This window comes from Vitis vinifera, chromosome 7 (genome assembly GCF_030704535.1).
Source record: "Vitis vinifera cultivar Pinot Noir 40024 chromosome 7, ASM3070453v1".
Classification (NCBI taxonomy): domain Eukaryota; kingdom Viridiplantae; phylum Streptophyta; class Magnoliopsida; order Vitales; family Vitaceae; genus Vitis; species Vitis vinifera.
The window spans coordinates 3,084,956-3,110,803 of NC_081811.1; the positions used below are offsets into that span (position 1 = coordinate 3,084,956).

Sequence of the window (25,848 nt, forward strand, 5' to 3'; positions counted from 1 at the left end):
AAAACTTTTGATTGGCCAGCTGAAAAATGGGAAGAATATCTACAAGTAGTTTTTTTTATGGATTTGAGTGAATTTTAAAAATAATTGTCTTATATATATGTATATATGACTAATTTGTTGTTTATCTTGTAAAATAGAAATATCCAGAAACTAAACAATTCCGTTTTAAACCATTAGCAAATGTGGAAGAATTAGAGGCATTGTTTGAAGGGGTGTTAGCTACTGGGTCTAAAAATTGGAGCTCTGGGGGAGTGATAGCTTCTGGGGCTGAGGAATCATCAACACATTCTACATCTATGCCTAGCGAAACTTCAATTAGTTTAGAAGAAGATGAGGATTTGCCAAGAAATACTAATGATGAAGCAGAAGGTTCTAAGAAAAAACAGAAGAAAAAATAATTATTCATAAATACTTCATAAATACTTCCATGAGGTTTTAGTGGCCATGGTGAATTTCTCAAAAGAGATGATTACTCCTCCATCATTCAATGATAGTTCAAATGGTATCTCCAATCGTCGGCTAAGACAAATTTTTAAGGTACATTATTTTTTATTTCTAATTATTCATATCATATTTGTATTATTCTCATATAAAAATAATTATTTATATTTTAAAGAATTATTACCATGTAGGATGCTGTTGGTGCAATTGATGGAACTCTTATCCATGCATGTATTCCCACTAATCAACAAGTACCTTATCGAGGTCGTGGGAGAGGAGAGTGTTTTCAAAATGTTATGGCAGTTTGTGATTTTGACATGATATTTAGGTTTGTTGTTGTTGGATGGGAAGGAACAGCTCATGATTCAAGAGTCTTGACAGAAACTATTCGTAACCCGTAACATAATTTTCCAATGCCCCCATCAGGTAAATATTTTATTTTCATTTTATTTAATATAATTTGTATTTATTCATTATAATAATCAACTCAATCCTTTTTTTTTCAGAAAAATATTATTTAGTAGATGCAGCATACACACACACTCGAGGTTTTATGGCACCATATCGTAATGTGCGCTATTGGTTGAGTGATTTTCGTAGTAGTGGTAAAGCTGTAGGAAAAGAGGAGATATTCAACCAATGTCATGCAAGATTAAGAAATGTCATTGAACGTGCTTTTGGTGTTGTTAAGGCGCGTTTTCCAACCTTGAAGAGAATGGCACCTTATTCGTTTACTACTCAAACAAAAATTGTCATGACATGCTTCTCCATTCACAATTTTCTTCGACAAATCTCAATTGCGGATAGATTATTTTCCGAATATGACAATGAAGTGGAATTGGAAAGTGACAATGCCAATCAAAATCAAAACTCAACTACAAGCAGTTTTTTTGCAGCATCTGATCAAGAATTCATGCAACAGTTCCGAAACCAAATCGCAAATGAACTCTTTCAAGTGTTTAGTTAACTTGTCATTTTTAGCTTTTTACCATTGTAAGAAATGCAATGTTTAGATATTAGCATAAAATGTGATGTCTTCGGATATTTGAAAATATGTACTTGAATTGTTATGTTTTTTCTTTAATTTGATTTAGGTTTTATCAATCTATTATTTTTCATATTATTAAGTTTAAATATTTTATTTTAATTATATAAAAAATAAATATATTAATTATTTTTTGTAAGAATGATAATGATAAATTATTTATTATAACAATTTTATTATTTTGAACTTTTTAAAAATAAGTTAAATTATATTTTTTTAATACATTAAAATATTAAGATATTGGTTTTCAGCATATAAAAAAACAAACAGCTTAATACTTAATAGAAATAAAATTTTAAAAAAACAAACAACTTAATGCTTAATGCTATTAAGCATTATTTAGTATTAAGTTAAAAAAAAGTTCTATTTAGAATTAAGCCAAAAAAACAAACGCCACCTTAATCTAGAAACTCACATAATGTGAGATGAAAAAGATCAAATCAAATCAAATTATTTATTCTTCCACTGAGTGGCCTTCCAGACCCACCAAATGTAAAATATGGAAACATTTCCTTTCTTCAAAAACAATGGTTAGGCAATGTTTAATATGTCAATTGTGTTTGGTACCTTGAGTAAATTCTGGAATTGCAAAGAATAGCCAGGAAGAAGCGGCAGCTTTCCCTCTCTAAGATTCAAAAACCGATATCGTGATTCAGGCAAATGTGAGCCTCTAATAAGTTCATAGATAGCAGCTCCCAAGGAGAACATGTCAACGTTGTCAAGATGGTCATACTTGTCATTCAAGATTTCTTGTGGCATATAACGTGCATCACCTTTCATCAATTGGAAGGCTTCTATCAAGAAGAGTTGCACAACCAAAATCACCAAGTTTGTAAACACCATCTTTGACATAAATGTTACCAGGTTTCACATCTAGGTGAGCTATTCCTTTCTCATGTGTAAATTGCAAGGCCTTGGCAATCTGTAGATAAATTTCAAGTGAAAAGATGTTAACAATAACTGAAAACTAAGGTCCTAGTAGATATTCAGATGTTCCAGTTTCCAGTTTCCATAGCATTTTGGGCACACCATTAGAAATGGAGTCATCAAAACAAAAATGGAGCCAGAAAAAAGATTAGATTTATCACAAAATAAAATATTTTAAAAAAAAATTAAAGAAAAACAAACAAACAAACAAAAATGTGGTGTCACTTCTTGACACCCTGTAACTGGTCACAAATTACAAGAAATAGATTTGTTATACACAATATGGAAATAAAGTAAAAATAACTTGAAATGCCACAGTAAACTACTAGATACAATTTATCAGGAAACAAATTTAGGACAGAGTCTAAGAGAAGGGTAGGAAAATTGTTGATTGAGTACTCAAAATATCTATAGGTGCTCTATATATGAAATGAATATTTATTATTTTTACTTGAAATGCCATGGTAAACTACAAGATACAATTTATCAAGAAACAAATTTAGGACACAGTCTAAGAGAAGGGTAGGAAAATTGCTGATTGAGTACTCAAAACATCTATAGGTGCTCTACATATGAAATTAGTATTTATCTGGCACATTAGGCCTTTGCCATAAAAGAAATTAGAACAGACAATTGATTTTGGGCCTTTGGTTTTGTTCTGCTACTTTAGGTAGCAGTTGTCCAAAATCATCCTCTTACTTCGACTCTCAGCATACTCTCTTCTATGGGTCGCTCCAGTATACATTAGGTCTTTGTCATAAAACAAAATTAGCTTAGTCGGTTGGTTTTAGGCTTTTGTCTTTGTTTTCCTACTTTAGGCGGTGGTTGTCCAAAATCATCCTCTTGACTCTTGGCATACTCTCTTCTAAGGGTCATTCTTATAATCTGTTCTCTACATGTACCATATGTTACATCATATCACTTATGGACTCATTTTTATGACATGGGAGTCACATATGTATCCTTGAAAAAATACATATCAACCTTATGCATAGGTTCCAGGACTTCCCCTTCTGTGAACAAGTGAGAAGATCTCTTGATGGATAAGCTGTGATCACAAAGTGTAGTAACCTACAATCATTTCATGAGAGGAACAAAGGAAAAATGCTGATTTTGGTTAGGAAATGAACAATGCCAAATTTGTGGAGAAGAAATTGTAAAAAGTGTAAAACTTATGAAAGATTTTATACAGACCTAAAGCTGCCAAAGCTTGAACTTCCATCAAAGCTTTCCTCCTGCAGATATTATTGCATAAGAAAGCTGCTCAGACAAATACTACAAATACCAAGCATGAAGAAGCTACCTTTCTGTGTCTTGATGCAATGGTCTTGTGCTATGTTTCACTGCATACATGCAACCATCAATTCTCTTCAGAACCTTGAAAACACGACTGAAGTTCCTGTCACCGATTTGATGGGGAAAAAACATTTTAATTGCAAAATATCCAAGCCCCAAAAGCTTGACCATATAGATTGTGAATACTATAAAAAAAAAACCTAATACTTCCACTTAAGTATAGAAATACTTGGGGTTTGGTTAGATACCTCAATCTCATGGAAATCTGTGTGATATCGGGAAAGGCTATCTCCACCAATAAGTGCAGGGAAAAAACCTGTAGATTGCAGCCTTATTCAATTAAACCCAAGATATAAAAATGAAACCAGAACAGACACTATGATAATCAGCAGTAACCCCACCCAACCCCCAACTAAGTTAAAGAAAAAGGAACGAGAAGTTCCTGGAGATATCAGATGATAAGAAGATAATACTACGACTCTAAATATTTCTTAACTTTGTGATGCAATATCCGAATGATACAATCCACTCTATTCTTCATGAGCTCATAAATGAATCCATTTGTTGATTTATAGCATTACATAGATGAATTAAATTTTTCATTCTTCAGCACTATAATGTAAAAAATAAACGAATTGTCCCCAATTTCAGTGAGTTTTGCACAGATACAAAAATAATAATCAAATTGAGCTTGCAATTCTCCAATCAAAATACGCCATTCAAAAACGTGAAATTTACCAGAAGAAGTCTTGGCTCAGAATGAAATCTTTGTTATCGACATCATCGTCGATGTTGTCGGCGGCGGTTACGGATTCCAGAAGATTCTGGAAGCGAGAAACTTGACCTAGCTGAACCGTCAAATGCCTTCCTAGGGTACCCTTCATTTCGTTCCTCTGTCTCCTCCTACTGCTTCTCTCTAGGTTTTTCTCTTTATCAACAGAGCTCTCCCTCTCTCTCTCTCTCTCTCTCCTCTCACTAAAACTCTCTCTGTAAATACGTTCCGAAAAAATGGAGGTTTTGAAATTTCGGGAATTAAAAAATAGTGAAAATTTAAAAAATGCGCGAGTTTGGCAGAGATTGTATGAATCCAGTATTGTTGAGCTTAAAATGCACCCCGCATCTCCTTTTGACACGTTTCCAAATTTGGGGATTGAGGAAGTGGGAGAGTATTCAACGGTTTGGATTGGTTCTTGTGGTGAAGCAATTTATGATGGTAGCGTACCGCGTCAGCCTTGTAGTTTTGTGGTTATATTGATTTGATACTTCCAAGGCAGTGCGGTTGTAGTGGGCCGAAGCATAAAGCCCACTACAAAGGACGGCCCACAAATTTCAAATTGCTTTTGTGTATGGCAGGCAAAGTTGCTGTCTAAATATGACAACTCTTTCGTCGTTAATTTTTTTAAATTATTTTTATTATAAACTGTATTATAATGTTTAATTTTTTTTCCAACAATCATTTTAGAATCATATAAATTGTTAAAAATCTATTGAAATAAAAAATAAATTAGTTAAAATTTGATTAGAATTCTTTTTCTTTTTTGGTTCTTTTCTTCTAGTTAAACTTTATTTTTAAATTAATAAATTATAAAATAATGTTAAATATTTTTAATTAATTATTGACTTATTAGATATAATTTTTATTTATTTATTTATATGAAAATTTTCATGTGATGAACTCTCATTTATTAGGAAATTATGAAAACTGTAATTTTTTTAATTTTTATGATCTTAAAATTCTCAAATGGACCTTAATTTGAATGTTATTAATTATTAATTTATTTTTTATTACTGTTGTATACTGTATGTAAATAAGTAGTCTTCATCCTTAAAAAAAATTATTTTGTTTATTTGTATTTTAGAATAAAGATATTTGAAAAACAATTAATTAAAATAAAATTAATTTAATAAATTGTAGAACATCCTAAAATACCAAAATTTACTCCGTTGTTGTTTCATATAATAAAGAAAAATATTTGAAAATTAGTAATTTAATATATTTCTAAATATCCTAAAATATCATAATTGGATTGTAATACAAAAGTTTATAATGATGAATGATATGATAACTTAAAAAATTGGTAATAAGATGGTAATTAGGATTTCTAATTATGTTCAGTTAAGTAAAAAACATAAAGTTTTTTTATGTCAAATTCTATTTATTAGTAATTACTCCGTGTTGTGTGTGTATATATATATATATATATATCAAATTTAGAAAATTGTGAATTTTTTTATATTGACTTTTTATCCAAATTAACTAATTTTTATTTTATTAAATTTATGTTTTTAGTAATAATTTTTTGGAAAATAAAGAAAATGACAAAAAAAGATTAATTATATTCTTTTATTTCTTAGGATAACTTTATTAATTTATGACAAATTTATTTTTGAGTCAAATGTATAAAATTTAAGTATGACCTAGTTTTTTATTTTTAAAATAAGAAACTTTTGTACAAAAGTAGAGATATTAATGAGTCATTGAACTATCCATATGGTTGAGAGTTCTTACCAATGTTTTTAGAATCGAACCGAATATTGAACCGAAAAAATTACTGGTTCACGGTTCACTAATCGGACCGGTAGTCAAACTGGTAATGTCATAAATATATATTTTATATATTTATTAAAAATAAAAATAATTATAAAATATTTAAAATATATAATTAAAAATTAAATAATATTTACAATATTATTTATTCATTTTTATATACATGTATTAATGGTTTAAATTTATTAAACAAAATATATACAATATTTAAATACGACAATATATTCAAAATGGTAACTAAAAAAAAAGTTGTATTTATATATGAAAACAAATTGAAAATGAAAAAAAAAACATATGTGATATATATATATATATATATATATATATATATATATATTATTTGAAATAGACTATGTAGTTATTTTCTGTTAAAAATTAACACAAATGAGCTTGTGGTTCTAGGTTCAAACCCCCTTGTTGTAGTCCGTAGGAAAAAAGTTGATTTTTGCTTTTAAGTCCTTTTACCTTATCCCACATTGGAAGTAAGAGGAAAAATAAAGTGCTTTACAAATCTCTTCCCATGTAACTCAAGTTGGACAGTCAAGCCAAGTGGTTGTTGGGCCTTATGGCTCAACTCTTGATTAAGGGTCCATTTTACAGGATGGGTGTGGGCAATGAATGTTAGGCCGGGGAGAGGATACAATCCGTTTTGCCAAAAAAATGGGTAGGCCAACAATGTTGGGTCGTGAGGGAATGGACTAAAGTGGCCCACTTAGTCAAATAAAAGTTGGGGTGTTGAACCGTTCGGTTCTCCAAAAACCGTCCGGCCCGCTAATTGATAACCGGCCTAAAAGGGGGAACTGGATTGGAACGGTTGTACCGGCCGATTCGGTCCGGTTTTTAAAACACTGGTTCTTATAACTTTGGCACAACACAATTATAAGGGGCATGTTGTGCCACCGAGCTAATAGTTCATCATACAAGTCTTCCATTAAGGACCCACTATACCAAGAGCAAGAGAAACTTCATCATTATTTTGTCTTTTTTGGGCTTCTATGTCACCACATAAAAGGGTACAACATAATAATGACATGAGTTTGGTCTTACTTCACCTTATAGGTGGTGAATATGGTGATGGTCATTTTTGCAAATTGAAGCTTAAATAATGTAAGTGACAATATAGAAAATGATATAATAAAAATCAATATAAGAACAAATTGCAAATAAATAAAGAAAATGAGAGGGGGGAGGGGGAGGAGGGAATACAAACTCAAAATTTTACAGCAATTTGACACAACTCAACTTACATTTACTCTCCTCAAGTTTTCAATCGAGTGACAGTTTTTTTAACAAGGCTTCTAACTCAAACCTTCAAGTTTACAATGGACTATAGTTCCAATCAACTTTCTTGGACTTCTAGCTCCAAATACCTTTTTGGATTATTGTTTTAAATATACTTTATAACAAAAAATTTCAATATAAAGCATTGTTTTCATAATCAAACCAGTGACATCATAAATATATAATTTATATTTTAATAATATTAAAAATAATGATAAGAAATTATATATATATATATATATATATGTATGTATGTATGTATGTATGTATGTATGTATGTATGTATGTATTTTGTTATTTTAAAATTTTTAAAACTATTATATTAATTAATTTATATTATTTTTATATTTATAATTAATAATTATTATACCAATAATGGTAGATATAAATATTTATATTTATTTAAATGTTCTATATGATAAAAATTTAAAGATATATACATATTTTCCATGTTGTTGACCAAATAGCTGTGTAAGTTGGTGGTCAACCACTCGTTATGTAAACTACATGTCCTAGGTTTCAATTCCCCTCCATGTGAAGCTTATTTTATTATTATTAAGGCCTAACCTATCTCACATTGAAATTCCTACAAAGCATTTATGTAGTATTTATACCTTCACATCACAAGAGAAAGTTAATTGCAATAGAATATAGTAAATGAGCTTGGAAGGAAGTGAGAAATGAGACAGTTCAAACTCTAGACGGTCTATTTCACCAAACCAAATCGAAAAGGCCATCAGTCGATGGTTAAACCGGTCGGTCCGATCATGTTTTCAAAACAATGAAATTAGGGTTGAATGATACACTAAAATGAAATGCAAGTTTAAAAGTAAATGCAGATCTAAAAACATTCTCTTAATGCTTCAAATATAGTTAAAAAACAATTTAGAACTTGTTAGCCCAAGGGTTCTCCTAATCGAGTTTTGATAATAACAAATCATGGTTAAGTGACTAATTGTTTTAAATGGTAAAGAATCTGAGGTATAAATTCAGAAATTCATCAAATGACCAAATGGATACAAGATCAAGACTTTGGGAAGACTTTTGATCATAGGAAATGAATGTAAGATGAATGCATGGGTGCACTTAGGATTTTCATACCGTTTCATGCATCTTAGAAAACTTGGTTTATCCTTTAAAACTTCGATTTCATTAAAACCCAAGTTTTAACAAATGTACCTTGGGCAAAAAGTTTTAAAATTGACATATTATTTCACCTAAAGACCTTGCCCAAGTGTTAGAAAAGAAAGGAATTGAAAAAGATAGGTTTTCGGGGCCAAAAGACTGAACCGGTCGAGACTCTGGCCAAACGGCTCAACCGGTTGTCCTTGTCCGGTCGAGGTCCAGTCGAGGAGTGCCAAAAACACTTTCTCTCATCCAGTAACTTCATCTTCCCAGTTGAGGTCCGGTCGAGACAACGATAACCTGCCAAACATTAAATGCTCTAACGACTAGTGAACCAGTTGAACCCTAGCTCGACCGGTCGAGGCTCTTTTTTGCTGTTTTTGGCTCCCGAGCTTAGAAACCTATAAATTGAGAGCTCCACTTCATTTATGAATAAGAGAACACTTGCAATCAATTGTCTACCTACCTGTTCTTAACCAAAAAGCTTTCATTTCTTTCTTAGTGCATTAAATCATCACTTGCATATCCTTTAATGCACTCTTGTGTGTCATCCTAGCTTTGTCTTGTATTTGAGTTATCTTTAAGCTAGGTTGAGGGATTCATTCTTGTAAAAACTGAGTGTTAAAGCCTTCAAGAGGTTTGAATCTTGAAGAGATTATGTAAGAGCCCATTAGAGCCGAAATCCAAGTGTAAGAAGATTGGAAGCTTGGTTGAAGCTTCAAGTTAGTGGAACCCTTACTCATTTAGGAGATTGAGGAGAGTGGACGTAGGCAAGGAAGTTCTGAACCACTATAAAACACGAGTTTGAATTCTCTAACTCTATCTCTTTATTTTTGTTTATATTGTGCTAGAACTTGTTGTGTTTGAAAAGATATTAAAAAACCTAATTCACCTCCCCCATCCCTTTTTGGGTGTTTTTCTTAATTAAGCATATCCTTTATTTTCTCATAACTCTTTCTTGTTCAATATAAGAGTTGAAAGCCACTAGATATAATTTGAGTATTGATTAACCAACCAATTGATCAACTACTAATCATCAAGGTTACCATTTCCCAACTAACTCAACCGATTGAGACTTAGCCTAACCTTGTTGAACCAAGGTTATGCCAGTGATTGGAGCTAAATATGTGCTCCAATATAATATAATTTATACAATATAAAAAGTTCAAATCATCAAACTTAACTTAAATTGATGCTAAGATCCTAACTATGGATCTAACTTCCATTTTTGAACCTAATTCTAGATTTAAGGGGTAAAAAGAATGCTTAGTACAAATTTCATTCTCAACCAAGGGAGTAGAAAATGTTAAATATACATAAATGAGAGACTTTGCTCTTGTGAACCATAAAAAGTCCAAATAAAAGCATAATGAGAAAACCATAGGCATGAGATACTAGCAACGAATATTATGAAATGAGATAAAAGGCAAGCAATCATAATGAAAGAAGTTTGAAGCAAATACAATCAAATTCACATGGAAATTTGGAACTCAAAAATTGGCCACAACAAGCACTCTAAATTTGAGGTGAAATTTAGAGTACTTTCCAAAGTCATTTTTGAGCATGTTATATTTCATTTCAAAGTTTGGGAAGTCAAGAGTCCAACACTTCATATTATGTGCAAATCAAAGCTGAAATGAAAAAGTTATGTGTGTTAGAAGCAAAGTAGTAGTAGGTAAGTTCAAAATTCAAAATGAATTATGAACTCACCATGGTGATTTCAAATTTGGCACTTTTTTTCCACTTATGAGTTCAAAATTGATTTGTGTTAAACTAAGGTTTGGTTAATCTCGATTTTGATGATAACAAAATAAGGTTTGAAACTAATGATTATATTTCAAGTATGATTAGGAAAGACGATTTCCAAAGTGGCAATTACAAAAATAAAATCAAGTCAAAGAGAAATCAATTAGAAAAAGAAGACCTCAAAGATAAGTGTTTTTCAAGACTTAAGTTTCATAGGATCTCTTTATAAAGTTGTTGGTGCACTAGGTCTTTCATGCATTACATTATTAATTTATGCACCAAAATCATCCAGAAGTAATTTTGTTTTAAATCCTTTAAAATCTGATGATTTCATGTTTTCAACTAAAACATTGTATTAAATATTTTTCAAACTTGTTTAAAAGGTTTTAAGTTGAAAATGATAGTTGTTGAGCCAAAAACAACTCAATCGGTTGAACCAAATGAGGAATCGGTCGACCTATTTAGCTCAACTGGTCAAATGATACAAAAACTTTCTCTTTCTTCTATACGGTTGTTTAACTAGTTAAGGTTGAACCTCAACCGGTTGAAGTTTGGTCAAAGGGCGGTCAAGGTCCAACAGTCACTTGCCAAGTATTAAATATTAAAGGCTAGTCAATCGATTGACCCCCTACTCAACCAGTCGAACCCCCAATGGCTAGTTTGGTCGTTTTCTTCTATAAAAAGGCTTCAATCTTTATTATTTCATGAGCTTAACCTTCCTAAACATTTCTTGAATATATTTGAGTCTTGGGCAAGTGTTTTTTAGTACACTATTATTTTAAAACTTGCATATCATTAGTGCATCATTCAATCCTATTTTTCTTGTATCATTTGAGCCTTAAAGTTTTGTACTAGGATTTTGTGAGATCATTTATTATCTTCATTTGTAAATCTATGAGAAGAAAAGTCTAAGTGTAAAGTATCACTTTGGGATTCTCAAGTGTGGGGTATCACTTGAGGGGTTGTTCAAGAGTGGGGTATCTCTTGAGAAGTGTAAAGGATACTTAGAGCCAAAAGTCCAAGAGGGTTGATTGGACCCATAATTCAATTGTATTGTTTGAAGGTTTGTTTTGGAAGCCTTGAATTAGTGGAACCTCAAGCTTAGGATTGAAGCTAGAGGAGAGTGGACGTAGGTCGGGTTGCGCCGAACCACTATAAAATCTTGTGTTTGCATTCTCTTTTTCCTTACTCTCTTACCTTATATGCAATTATTTTTATATTATTTTATTATGTATTTGCATATAATTATCTCTTGCATTCACATAATTTAAATTTGCAAAAAGAGACTATCACCCTATTCACCCCCCTCTAGGGTGATTACCATAGGTTGGATTTGCCTAATTTTTCTAACAATTTGGAACTCACCTCAATTTCGAATTCAACCATTGGTGATCAAGTTTTGAGCTCTAAAACATACCAAAAATGAGTTCCAAATGCCTCAATCTAATTCAAAATGCATTTTACTCATTTGGAACTCATAATATTTAGAGTTTTTTTTAGGTTTTTTTTTTATAATTTTTCTCCATAATAAGTGGACAATGGAAGTGTATCACATGTTAGGATATTGAATTTATTAAACTCTTTTATTTCTAGGTTTTGAAGGAGGAAAAGAGGAAGATAGAATGTAGGGAGTGAAATCTCCTCTTAAAAGTCTTTAATAGAGTTTTAGGTTTTCTTTTCTTTTTCAATCTTTCTATTTTATTTTCTTGGCAACCAAACATGGGTTGTAAAAAGAAACCCTCTATCATGTTTGGCTAACTTGATTGATCCAAATCTGATAACATGATGAAGGTGAAGAATCCAAAGAAAAGTAGCAAGAACATGACAAAATATGGTTTTCTTTATGTTTTCAAGATTTAATTGATAAGAATAAATCTTTTACATGAGATCACTATAGATAAATTACAAATGATTCTTATCAAGATAGTAGTCATTCTTGAGAAGACATTGATCACTAATTACTATAATTTGGTCTTACTATTAACGAATTTAAGGGTCAAATCTACAAAAATGGATATAGGCTTTGATTGAATAAAATTGAAAATCAAAATTGACCATCACCTATCATTGTGAGTTTGTGTTGGGGAATGATATAGTAGATTATTACCTAATACTAGTGATTTTTGGTAACTTTTGATCATTAGTTATCTTAATCTTCTTTATCGTTATTTTTTCCTAAAATAAAGCTACAAGGAGTAGGAAATGTTAAAAAGTCAAACTTTGAACCAATAATTAACTTTTAATCTCATTCACTTGATGGTTTTAGAAATATGTTTTAAAAAGAAAAAAAAAAGTTTTGGATGTAACATTAATCTTAGGATTCAATTTGGTTGTGGATTGACTTTCATCCTAAACCCTAGATTTTATAATGCTATCCTTCTAAGAATTTGACACTAGATTATGAAACTCTCTAGAACATTCTTTTTTTAATTTGATTTATTTCATTTAATATTCAAGCAATCTTTATTCTTATTTATTTAAATTAGGATTTTATTATCTTAAACAAATAATTAATCATTTTAATCTAAAAACAAATAAACACATTATAGCTAATTCCAAAGGACCACACCCCAAAATATTACTAAGTCATGGTAATTCTATCTCTGTTTTTTCTTAGCTAGAGTTATCTTACAATAAAATTGAGCATTTTTTATCTCCTTAATTAGCTGAGTCTAACCAAATTAACTAGTTCTCTTGTACCTCAATGGATTGCACATTTTTAAGACCGAATTAAGGTTGGTAAACCTCGATTAATAGCTCCTCAATCTTTCAAAAACCTTTCAAAATATTTTACTCACATTAAAACTTAGATTTTTTCCTTACATCAATTGTTTTCATCTAATTTATAAAAGAGTGCAAAACAATTTAGCACTTTAATGACTTTAGGTGCTTAAGTAAAAATGAAATGTAATATGAATTAATGAACCAATAACTTTACAAACAGATCTTATAAAAATTAACTTTAAATACCATTTTTAAGGTCTTATCTTTATTATTGATTTATTTTCGACTTGATAATTGTTTTTATGAATATATATATATATATATTCCGCATCTAGTCCTTCACTAAAGACCTCTTTCTGTAGTTGCATTTTAACTAAGCCTCCTTGAAATTTTGTTTTCAATAATAATTTATGTGTTGAATTTTGGCTATACATGCTTGTGAAGAGAAGTATTGTTGCTACAATTATTTAGCTATTCTCGCTAGGCACAACTGTTTTTTTTTTTTTTTTTTTTTTGTTTCGCTTGATGCTGATAAGACATTTTGTGATCATCTCTTTCTTCATGATTCAAAGCTCATAAATCATTCCTACTTTCAGCATACGTTTGTGTGGAATGTCGAATGTCTTCTCCTTCTGTCTCAAATTCTTCTTCAAGATATTATAGCCAACATTTATCAAAACCTTCTTTCCTAATTTGGAGCCTTTCTTTGCCATCACCTCAATCTCACCGATCAAGTGTACCACACCTGCTTGCGTTGCTCTGTCAATTGCTTCAATATCTTTATCAACATCTTCTTGGCGTCTTTCTTCATCAATTCGTTTTGATTCTTCATTCTCATTCTCGCCATTAATCAACTCATTTTGCAACTCTCCAGAAACCATGTCTTCATTACTGTGTGTTAATGTCGGGGTCATCATCATATCTTCTCTTATGAACTCCTTCAATCTTTCAACTAGCAATCTCTCAAAAGGCTCTTCCTCGGATCGCACATCAGTGTACCCATACCTCACCACACACCGGAACACATAAAGATTGTCTGGGTTTACCCTGCGGAAGAGGAACCGTTCCTCCATTGGAACCTTGCTTATGGGGAGAGACTTGATTGAGACGAAAACAAGAACTGAATGCAATGCAGACACATTTTCCATGTAATGCTTGAAGATGGGCGGGATGCCATGAACAAGCTCAGAGTAGAAGATGGCTAGTCCTGGTATTCTACTAAAGTTTGTGCTCGCTACTAATTCCTTCACCATCTCAGGAGAAATCTTGTGATCCAGATCATAATAGTATTTCCTCCGGTACACATCATTCCAAATGTACATTATGGTCATCAGAACTAAGGCAAAGGCCAAGGGTAGATACCCGCCTTGATCAAACTTGTAAAGGACTGAACTTAGATACAGAAGCTCAATGCTACCAATGACCACAACATATGAGATCACAAGTAGGATATGGGTTTTCCATATCATGATCATCACAAGAACCAGAAATGATGAGGTGAGGGTCATCACGAACACCACCGCAATCCCTACACCAACAAAGACTCACAATCATGATCATTTCGAAATATCATGCACCAAGCTCGAAAAAAGTTGAAAAATGAAGATCTGAAAGAAGGATGGGTGGATTACCATATGCATTTCCAATCTTTGTGGTAGTCTTGAACCCAACAGTGACCCCTACACAAGCCAGCATGAGAAGGTAATTGACCTCAGGAATGTATACTTGCCCTTCATACTTAGTCGATGTATGCACAATCTTCACCCGAGGAAAGCACCCCAGCGAGAGCGACTGCTGGATAATGGAGAAAGTCCCGGAAATCATTGCTTGACTGGCAATGATTGATGCGGACACAGCCACAACAAACATCGGCCAGTACAGACCATCTACACCAAAGAAATTAACCCACCTAAATAAACCAATAAAAGAACCAACAAGAAGACAGAAAACATACTCTAATGCAAGAATGCTTACGTGGTATGGACTTAAAGAAAATGTCACCAACATCCTCATGGTGTTTCCGAAGAAAAGAGGCTTGACCAGTATATGCCAATACAAGAGCAGGGTATGTGATAGTGCACATACTTATCTGTATCGATTGAACTGTGAAGTGGCCAACATCAGCAAACAGCGCCTCCGTCCCTGCATTTCCCGAAAACAATCTGAGAAATTTCTCAAGTTAATGATGGAGGAGAATTGATTAATGATCCACATCCAAACCTGTTATGGAGAGGACGACCCCACCAAGGGAAATCCAGGCTTGTTTCTTGTTCCTTCTGAAGTAATCGATGATGTACTTGGGATTAATGGCTTTAACAACTGTTGGATCAAACTTGATGAAGTTGTAGACCCCAATGCCGCTAATTAACGCGAACCAAACACAGATTATTGGAGCAAAACTGTATCCAACTTTGTCAGTTCCAAATCTTTGAACCATGAAGAGGCATACCAAAATGACTACTGATATCCAAACAATCATATCTGTTTGCACAAAGGAAAATGGTATTGAAATTAAAATAAAATTTATTTATTTTTTCAAATTGAGGAACAAAAATGATCAATAACATGCTTATGTAACCATTTTTTTTAAATTATTTTAAGATGATAAGACACTTTTATTGTATTTAATAAGTTAGACTATTACCTTTGTATATCTGCCATGACTAAGGAAGTGGACAAGTCAAAATGTTATTAAAAATAATTATATGAGGATGTTATTGTAATTTGAAAGGATTATTTTAAATTTGTCAACAATGCAAAGTTGCAAACCAATTGGTTTTTTTTTTTTTTTTTTCCTTTTTGTTTACTTAAAAAAAGGGGAAAGATTCCAAGTTAATGTGGCCAGTTGAGATTTCCTAAAGTTATTTATATAAGCCATTGGATTCAACACTTTTGTCCACACTTTAGTAGTCAAAATTGTACGATCTCATTTATTATCAATTAATTTGGTCCAATTCAATTTCTTTTTTTAGGGTTATTTAATTAAAAGAAATAAAATAATTACAAAAATACCATTCATTTTTATTTTATTTTTTGTAAAAATATTTTTTTAAAAAAATTTATAAAAAATTATCCAAATATTAAATAAAAATTTATTTTAGTAGTTGATTTTAAAAGTTGAGAAAGATTACCTTGTGTCATTGAATCCAATGCTACCTTGATGCCACCCACAGCTGATAAAACTGTGACATGCAAAGTCAAATGTCAAATACACAACATGAAAGTGAAGGAGGAAACCCATTTTCCTTGTCAGCTAAAATCCAACTAAATTAATTTGCATCACAATTTTGGTTTTTGTGAAAGACGCCAATCCTAAATATTCCTACCCAATAAGAAAACTTAATAATAAAGAAGAAAGTTGAATGCATATTCCCCCATATATATGTTTTTTGGTAACAAAAATTTGTGAAAGGAAAAGCCATTTATTATGAAAGAAGGAAACCTTTTAATCTCAAACTAAAAAGGATGATGTAAATTATGGTGGCTTTTTACTTTCCAAAAGTAAGAAAAGTATTTTCAAATTAAAAATTGTGATGTGAAAACAAAGATGAAAAAAAGAGCTCTTTTAAAAAATACGTTAATAAGGGGGAATAAAGCAGAAGTATTTCATTAAATTTGTATGTAAATGTAAAGAAGAAGGATAAAAACTAAGCTAACCTGAGATGCAAGGAGTGAGGACACCATCACCAATCACCATGGAAGTGCCAAGCATTGTGGCAAACAACAGAAAGAGCTTAGCAAAGTTGCTCTTCTCTAGCTTGGACTTGAGCTTTGATGCCATCTGCAGTCTTTTACTAGGCAGCTCCAACCGGAAATTGGAGACTTCTCTGTCCTCAGCCTGTTGACTAGGGATCAGCCCCACCTTGGCATATCGGCATATAAGAGAATACAAAGCAAATGTCCCTCCTGAAAATAATAATAACACAAATGTGATATTCATCACCTAAGCTTAATGGGTTATTTTCCTTTTTCGGAGTTATAATGTGACCGTATATTTAGAGTTGAAAGGGAAGAAAAGATTATAAAAAAGATTCATTGGATTGAGAGCACAACTGTTGATCATTGATTAAGCACATAAGAGGGAAGTTTCCCTTCCCCATTTGGAGCCTGCAAGGTTATTTTAACGGCTAAGTCACACAATTTGTTCCATCACAGTTGGCCTTCAAAGGTGTTTTCCACTCATCCCATCAATGATCAAGACTAGCAAAAATGGCAAGAAAAGAAAAGGGAAAAAAGAATCACAGTTGGTTTGGAAAAGTTTTAAGATCAAAGTAGCATCTTTCTAATAAGAAAAGATGATGGGTTCAAGCCATAAAAGAAAACAAAAAAAGGAAAAGGAAAGATAGAAAAAGAAGATCAAAGTAGGATTCATTTGAATTAAAATCAAAGGTCATTCATGATGATGAGCTCTCACCACCGCCATTATCATTGGCCTTCAAAACAATCAAGACATACTTGAAGAGAGGGATGAGGGTGAGGGTGTAGAAGATGAGAGAAAGAACCCCCAGAATATCATCATTATGTTTGACACCATCAGTGAAAGTGCTTGCATACACGTACAAAGGCGAAGTTCCAATGTCCCCATACACTATTCCAATGCTCTGAAACGCCAGGTGCAGTATCACAGACCAGTTCTTGGAGCCCTTCAAAACAGAAAATAAAAAGATAAAAATAAATAAATAAAATAAAATAAAAAATCAAATCTTCTTTTTCCCAGTTACCATGCATGCAGATACAGAATAACAAGAAAATGATATCAGGAAGTGGGGGTGCAGACCCTGGAGCTATGGTGGCTTTGGCCATGGACAGTCCCGGTCTCCATGTCTAAGGAGTCCATACGACGTAGTTCTCCGCATGAGAGTTTCTTTGATTTGAGGCCTTGATCATGGGTCTCGTCAGGGCTGTTTACCACATCAGAAGACATTTTCTATGATCCGAAAAGGGCTTTGATTAGCCTGGAGGTTTAGCAGAAGGAGGAGAGGCCAATTTAAAGGCACAGAAAGGTCTGAAAGAAGTGAAGAAGAAACATGAAGTTCAAGGTGGGAGATGTCGATGGACATCCCCCAAATGTTTGCTTCTTGGTTTTACGCTTCTTACCTTCCTTGCCCTGCCCTGACTTTTGGTTGACAACCGCATGGTTGATTTTATGAATTAGTAAATGAAATTATGAGTGTCCTTCTTCCCCATTTATTTTCCAAATTTAGTAGAAAACGCGTCATCAGTGAATGGTTGAATGGTTGATATCAGAAGCCAATAATTTGTTCTTCAAGTTTGGCATTTTCTAAATTTATGATATTTTTTATGGTATTAATTAAAAGATATTTTTCATGGTGATAATTAAAAGATATTTTTGGAAAGATGACTTCCAATTATATTCCTTTACAAATTTGAAAATATTTTTTGAATTAATATATTACTATATTTATTAAATTCCCATCAAAGAAGCCATGTTGCTACAATTTTTTTGGCTATTCTATCTAGCTACAATTGATACTAATGGGACAATCTTTTGATGCCTTCCCATGTTTCAAAGCTCATAAATCATTCCCACTTTCAATATACGTTTGTGTGGAATGTCAAACACCTTCTCTGTCTGTCTCAAATTTTTCTTCAAGATATTGTAGCCAACATTTATCAAAACCCTCTTTCCAAATCTGGAGCCCTTATCTGCCATCACCTCAGTCTCACCGATCAAGTGCACTACACCCACTTGTGCCGCGCTATCAATTACTTCAATATCCTTCTTAACATCCTGTTGATGTCTTTTTTCATCTATTTGCTTTGATTCTTCTCTCTCGTTCTCACCATTAATCAACCCATCTTGCAGCTCTCCAGAAACTATGTCTCCACTATTGTGTGTTAATGTCACGGTCATCATTATCTCTCCTCTTATGAACTCCTTCAATCTTTCAACCAGCAATCTCTCAAAAGGCTCTTCCTCAAAACGCACATCGGTGTACCCATACCTCACCACACATCGGAACACATAAATATCATTTGGTTCTACCCTGCGGAAGAGGAATCGTTCCTCCACTGGAACCTTGCTTATGGGGAGAGACTTGATTGAGACGAAAACAAGAACTGAATGCAATGCAGGCACATTTTCCATGTAATGCTTGAAGATGGGCGGGATGCCATGAACAAGCTCAGAGTAGAAGATGGCCAATCCTGGTATTCTACTAAAGTTTGTGCTCACTACTAATTCCTTCACCACCTCAGGAGAAATCTTGTGATCCAGATCATAATAGTATTTCCTCCGGTACACATCATTCCAAATGTACATTATGGTCATCAGAACTAAGGCAAAGGCCAAGGGTAGATACCCTCCTTGATCAAACTTGTAGAGGACTGAACTTAGATACAGAAGCTCAATGCTACCAATGACCACAACATATGAGATCACAAGTAGGATATGGGTTTTCCATATCATGATCATCACAAGAACCAGAAATAATGAGGTGAGGGTCATCACGAACACCACTGCAATCCCTACACCAACAAAGACTTGCAATCATGATCATTTTGAAACATCACTAAGCTCGAGAAAAGCTGAAAAATGAAAATATGAAAGAAGATGTGGGTAGATTACCATATGCATTTCCAATCTTTGTGGTAGTCTTAAACCCTGCAGTGACCCCTACACAAGCCAGCATGAGAAGGTAATTGACCTCAGGAATGTACACTTGCCCTTCATACTTAGTCGATGTATGCATAATCTTCACTCGAGGAAAGCACCCTAGTGAGAGAGACTGCTGGATAATGGAGAAAGTCCCAGATATCATAGCTTGACTGGCAATGATCGCCGCTGACACAGCCACAACAAACATCGGCCAGTACAGACCATCTGCACCAGAGAAACCCCACCTTAACCAATAAAAAAACTAACAAGAAGACAGAAAACAAACTCTAAAGCCAGAATGCTTACGTGGTATGGACTTGAAGAAAAGGTCAGCAACATCCTGATGGTGTTTCCGGAGAAAAGAGGCTTGTCCAGTATATGCCAATACAAGAGCTGGGTATGTGACAGCGCACATACTTATTTGAATTGATCGAACTGTGAAGTGGCCAACATCAGCAAACAGCGCCTCCGTCCCTGCATTTTCCCGAAAACAATCTGAGAAATTTCTCAAGTTAATGATGGAGGAGAATTGATTAATGATCCACATCCAAACCTGTTATGGAGAGGACGGCCCCACCAAGGGAAATCCAGGCTTGTTTCTTGTTCCTTCTGAAGTAATCGATGATGTACTTGGGATTAATGGCTTTAACAACTGTTGGATCAAACTTGATGAAGTTGTAGACCCCAATGCCGCTAATTAACGCGAACCAAACACAGATTATTGGAGCAAAACTGTATCCAACTTTGTCAGTTCCAAATCTTTGAACCATGAAAAGACATACCAAGATGCCTACTGACATCCAAACAATCCTATCTGTGTCCAAGAAAAAATTTATTTGAGTTAGAATCATTATTTAAATAAAATTATAAGAAATGTAAGAAATAAAATTTATTTACTTTTTTCAACTGAGGAAAAAAATAAAAAATAAAATAATAATAAAGAAAGAATGGTTAATAATTTATTGTATATAATAATAATAATAATAATAATAATATGATTACATATAACCATTTTTTTTAAAAAAAATTATGATGATGGGAAATTTTTATTGTATTTAATAATTTAAACTTTTACCTTTTCATCAGTCATGATTAAGAGGACAAATCAAAATATTATTAAGAATAATTATACGAGGATGTTATTGTAAGTTGAAAGGATTATTTTAAATTTGTCAACAGTGCAAACCCATTATTTTATTTATTTTCTTTTTCCTTAAAGAGGGTAAATATTCCAAGTTAATAAGCCATTGGATTCAACACTTTTTTCTACACTTTACTAGTCAAAATTGGACAATCTGATTTTTTTATCAATTAATTTGGTTCAATTCAATTTTTTTGTAATTAAAAGGAATAAAATAATTATAGATTTACAAATCTTTAAAAAAAAAAAAATGACCTACAAAAATACCATTCCATTTTTTTTTGAAAAAATAATTTTTTTTAAAAAAAATTATATAAAAATTATCCAAATGTTAAATAAAAAAATTATTTTAGTAGTTGATTTTAAAAGTTGAGAAAGATTACCTTGTGTCATTGAATCTGTGACTTCCTTGATACCACCCACAGCAGATAAAACTATAACATGCAAAGTCAAATGTCAAATATATATACAATAAAAGACTGAAGGACAAAACTCATTTTCTTTGTCAACAAAAATTAATAATAAAGAAGAAAGTTGAATGCATATTCAACCATATACGTATATCTACTTAAATTAGTCATAAGTAATTTTCAATGATAATAAAAGATAACTTTAGAAAAAGCTAAGCACAAGATGTTTTTTGGCAACAAAAATTTGTAAAAGGAAAAGACATTTATTATGGAAGAAAAAAACCTTTTAATCTCAAATTAACTAAAAAAGGATGATGTAAATTATGTTTGTTTTTTATTTTCAGAGTAAGAAAAGCATTTCCAAAAAATGGTAGTGTGATGTGGTTTTTATTTTCCAAAGTAAGAAAAGTATTTCCAAAAAAAATGATATTGTGACATGGTTTTTATATGATTTTTACTTTCCAAAGTAAGAAAAGTATTTCCAAAAAATGGTAGTGTGATATGGTTTTTACTTTCTAAAGTAAGAAAAGTATTTTCAAAAAATATATGTGAAAACAAAGATGAAAGGGAAAAAAAAAATCCCTTTTAATAAATGCATAAGGAAAAATAAAGGTGTATGACATTATGTCATTAAATTTGTATGTAAATGGAAAGAAGGATAAAAACTAAGCTAACCTGAGATGCAAGGAGTGAGGACACCATCACCAATCACCATGGAAGTGCCAAGCATTGTGGCAAACAATAGAAAGAACTTTGCAGAGTTGCTCTTCTCTAGCTTGGACTTAAGCTTTGATGCCATCTGCAGTCTTTTACTAGGCAGCTCCAACCGGAAATTGGAGACTTCTCTGTCCTCAGCTTGTTGACTAGGGATCAACCCCACCTTGGCATATCGGCATATAAGAGAATACAAAGCAAATGTCCCTCCTGAAAATTATCCATGGTGTTTAAAAGAAGTGTATTCTAGGCTTAATGAGCTATTTTCCTCTTTTTTTGAGTTATAATGTGAACCACATATTTAGAGTTGAAAAGGCGGCAAGGATTTAAAAAAAAAAAAGATTCATTGGATTGAGTGCACAATTGTTGATCATTAATTGATCAACCAGATACGAGGGACCCCAGTAGGAGCCTGCATGGTTATTTTCAAGGGCAAGTATCACAGTTTGATACATCAAAGTTGGCCTTCAATGGTGTTTTTCACTCATCTCATCTATGATCAAGACTAGAAAAAAATGGCAAAAATAAAAATAAAAATCAAGAAATTAATAAACCATTTTGCCTTGTTGGTATGGAAAAGTCTTAATATGTGGCATATTTCTAAAAAGAAAAGATGATGGGTTCATGCCATAAAAGAAAAGATAGAAAAAGAAGATCACAGTACGATACATATAAATTAAAATCAAAGGTCGTTAATGATCATGAGCTCTCACCATCGCCATTATCAGTGGCCTTCAACACAGTCAAGACGTACTTGAAGAGAGGGATGAGGGTGAGGGTGTAGAAGATGATAGAAAGAACCCCCAGAATGTCATCATTATGTTTGACACCATCAGTGAAAGTGCTTGCATACACGTACAACGGCGAAGTTCCAATGTCCCCATACACTATTCCAAGGCTCTGAAACGCCAGGTGCAGTATCACAGACCAGTCCTTCGTATCCTTCAAAACAGAAATTCAAAAAAAAAAAAAAAAAAAATCAAATCTTCTTTCTCCCAGTTGCCATGCATAATAACGAGAAAATGATATCAGGAAAGGGTGGGGGGTACAGACCTTGGAGCCATGGTGGCTGCGACCATGTACAGTCCCGGACTCCATGTCTAGGGAGTCCATACGACGCAGTTTTCCCCATGAGAGTTTCTTTGATTTGAGGCCTTGATCATGGGTGTCGTCCGGGCTGTTTACCACATCAGAAGACATTTTCTATGATCTGAAAAGGGCTTTGATTAGACCGGAGCGTTTGCAGAAGGTGCAGAGGCCAATTTAAAGGCACAGAAAGGTCTGAAAACCGCGTGGTTTGATTTTATGAATAATGAATGAGTAAACGAGATTCCGAGAGTGTTTTTTTACCATTTATTTTTCAGATTTATTGGAAAACGCGTTATCAGTAAATAAACTTCCCCCATATTAGTCGGATGGTTGATATCAGACCTCTTCTTGCCTTTTCTAAATTTATGATATTAATTAATATTTACTTTTTGAAGATACGACTTCTTATTATATTCCTTTACAAATTTGAAAATATTTTTTGAATTAGTATATTACTAAAAATATTTTTTAATTAATATATATACTTATATATATTTTTTAAATCCTCATGCCTACAATAAAAATGATATATCTTCATGTTTAAAAACCTTTTTCTATTCTTACGTTTTAAGTGCAAAAACAATTTTAATATTTTTAATATTTAAATATAAAAAAATTCAAATGTTAAAAAGATTAAAAAAAAACGTTTTTTAAAATCACTATGATTCTATTTTTTTTTTTACTTTGTTTTCCATTTTAAAAATAAAAATAAACATTACAATAATTCTTTTTTTAATAATTAAGTTGAGAAAAATATTACATTTATAATTTCTTTCATCATTATTTTTTTTCTATCATCACATTCATTTAATTAATAAAATTAGATTTAATTAAATTAAAAAATAATAATGATTTTAAAAAATATTTTAAATCTTTTGTAGTTGGCTATATTTAACTGCACATTAATAGATACCCAAAATTTATTATTTAAAAAAAGGTAATAAATTAGAGACAACGACAGCGCAACCCTACTCTTGGCTGTGGAAAGGACCATGTACTCACGTGATAGAAAGTTGAGAGGTGTCCAACAAAAGACGCGAGTGAATTGTCCACATGCATGGGGGCGAGTAGAACTTTCCAATGGGGTGAAAATTCTAAAGCATCACGTTCAGATCGGTCATAGCCACGTGTTACACGCATTCTTTCTGCATCATCACATATCACAGGAAGCCTATCACAGGTTGACCCTAAGACGGATTGGGTATATTCATGGGCCTTGTTTGGAAAATATAATATCAAAAAAATCACAGCAATCTGAGTTTAAAAAATATAAATTTAAGTAGCTTTTTAAAAATAATTAGGATCTTAACATTTTATACACTTTGGTGTACAACCTTTATCTTTAATAATTCAGATACTACTTTTTAATGGGATAAGTTTTATCTATTATAATTTTAAGTATCATCTATTTTATGATTAAAAAAAAGTTAAATGAACACAATAGATAAAGTGATAAAAAAAAAAAGGACCATGAAATGAAACTTCTCCATATAAGAAGATGCATAAAAAATAATAATTAAAAAGATAAAATTATTGATCTCTCTCCTCCCCTTCCTAAAAGAGGAAATTGATTATTGTTCTTTTACATTATAAAGATAGAATTCTTGTCAGATTTATGAACAAATATAATATCTAATTTTTTTTTCATAATGGAAAAGGCGCTCTCTCTCTCATCCAAAGAAGAGAACATTGACTATTGCTCCTTTACATTCATAACGATAGAATTCTTTAGAATTCATTAACTAATATAATGTCTAATTCTTTTCCAAAATGGAAATGGTGGATTGAAACGTTACCCTACCAATGCCAAAACTATCAAATAAAATATGCCTCTTTTTCTCTCTTTCTCATCCCCTTACTAGAAAAGGAAACTAGTTATTGCTCTTTTGCATTATGGAGATAAAATTCTTATCAAATTCATGAACTAACATAATGTCTAATTCCTTTCTGTAATGAAAAAGGCGCTCTCTCTCTTTCATCCAAAGAAAAGAACATTGGTTATTACTCCTTTACATTCATAGAGATAGAATTCTTCAGAATTCATTAACTAATATAATGTCTAATTCTTTTCCAAAATGGAAATGGTGAATTGAAACGTTACCTTGCCAATGCCAAAACCGTCAAATAAAATACGCCTCTTTTTCTCTCTTTCTCATCCCCTTGCTAGAAGAGGAAATTGGTTATTGCTCTTTTATATCATAGAGATAGAATTCGTGTTGGATTCATAAACTAACATAATGTCTAATTCCTTTCAATAATACGTGTCAACAGGGGAATATCATGGACGAATGATAAATGTGCACGTTTATGTGTTTTTGTTTGATGTCAGAAACTTATTAGTCATCTAATACAAAGAAGAAATGGTCACAACCTAATGCAATCTACGTGCCAAACCTAGAAACCTGGAAATTGTAAACGTACAAACCTTGAAATTCAGAACTTCCCAGATTATTAGGAAAATAAATTACTGGCAAACCTGTATTGAAGGGACTTCTTGAATGCTATCCTCACTGTCAACCAAACTTTATCGCTGATATCTGTTTCATGTCACAACCAGCTACACCAAAATGAAAGTGACTTCTTCATTAGCACTGCATTCCATCACAATAAAAATTACAGCGTCCTCAAGATTTTCTTTGACAATTTACACAATCTGCACCATGCTGAGGGGAAGAATGGTGCATACAGTGGACAAAAACCTATTGCCAAAATTTTTGTGACTTCATAATCTTTTCCATCCCT

At 32.4% G+C, this 25,848-nt stretch overlaps 3 protein-coding genes and 2 long non-coding RNA genes across 8 annotated transcripts; 1 reads left to right on the top strand and 4 right to left on the bottom strand.

Moving 5' to 3' along the window:
* Window positions 1–420: 420 nt before the first annotated feature.
* On the top strand, window positions 421–1,539 carry LOC132254056 (uncharacterized). Its single transcript, XR_009466001.1, has 3 exons — window positions 421–537; window positions 633–867; window positions 948–1,539. It is a non-coding gene; the product is annotated as an uncharacterized LOC132254056 (long non-coding RNA).
* Window positions 1,540–1,921: 382 nt separating this feature from the next.
* Window positions 1,922–3,531, bottom strand: LOC100242588 (wee1-like protein kinase). Its single transcript, XM_059737866.1, has 3 exons — window positions 3,398–3,531; window positions 2,348–2,408; window positions 1,922–2,259 (listed from the first exon to the last, which is right to left on the bottom strand). The coding sequence occupies exons 1-3, from the start codon at window positions 3,404–3,406 to the stop codon at window positions 2,018–2,020; spliced, it is 312 nt and encodes a 103-aa protein (XP_059593849.1). The 5' UTR covers window positions 3,407–3,531; the 3' UTR covers window positions 1,922–2,017.
* A 205-nt stretch (window positions 3,532–3,736) lies between these two features.
* On the bottom strand, window positions 3,737–4,852 carry LOC132254055 (uncharacterized). Of its 4 annotated transcripts, none has more exons than XR_009465998.1 (3): window positions 4,448–4,851; window positions 3,958–4,025; window positions 3,737–3,756 (listed from the first exon to the last, which is right to left on the bottom strand). It is a non-coding gene; the product is annotated as an uncharacterized LOC132254055 (long non-coding RNA). The 4 variants fall into 4 exon arrangements; XR_009465997.1 differs by lacking the exon at window positions 3,737–3,756 and adding an exon at window positions 3,767–3,812 and having other exon boundaries at window positions 4,448–4,848; XR_009466000.1 differs by lacking the exon at window positions 3,737–3,756 and adding an exon at window positions 3,773–3,790.
* Window positions 4,853–13,684: 8,832 nt separating this feature from the next.
* Window positions 13,685–18,086, bottom strand: LOC100244225 (potassium transporter 5). Its single transcript, XM_019221187.2, has 8 exons — window positions 17,911–18,086; window positions 17,548–17,776; window positions 16,791–17,039; window positions 16,265–16,315; window positions 15,354–15,614; window positions 15,108–15,275; window positions 14,765–15,019; window positions 13,685–14,661 (listed from the first exon to the last, which is right to left on the bottom strand). Exons 1-8 carry the CDS (start codon window positions 18,055–18,057, stop codon window positions 13,700–13,702), a joined length of 2,322 nt encoding a protein of 773 aa, XP_019076732.1. The 5' UTR covers window positions 18,058–18,086; the 3' UTR covers window positions 13,685–13,699.
* Window positions 18,087–18,529: 443 nt separating this feature from the next.
* LOC100249390 (potassium transporter 5) lies at window positions 18,530–23,311 on the bottom strand. The gene is made up of 8 exons (XM_002264701.4): window positions 23,071–23,311; window positions 22,731–22,959; window positions 21,979–22,227; window positions 21,277–21,327; window positions 20,306–20,566; window positions 20,059–20,226; window positions 19,723–19,977; window positions 18,530–19,622 (listed from the first exon to the last, which is right to left on the bottom strand). Exons 1-8 carry the CDS (start codon window positions 23,215–23,217, stop codon window positions 18,661–18,663), a joined length of 2,322 nt encoding a protein of 773 aa, XP_002264737.1. The 5' UTR covers window positions 23,218–23,311; the 3' UTR covers window positions 18,530–18,660.
* Between the last annotated feature and the right edge of the window lie 2,537 nt (window positions 23,312–25,848).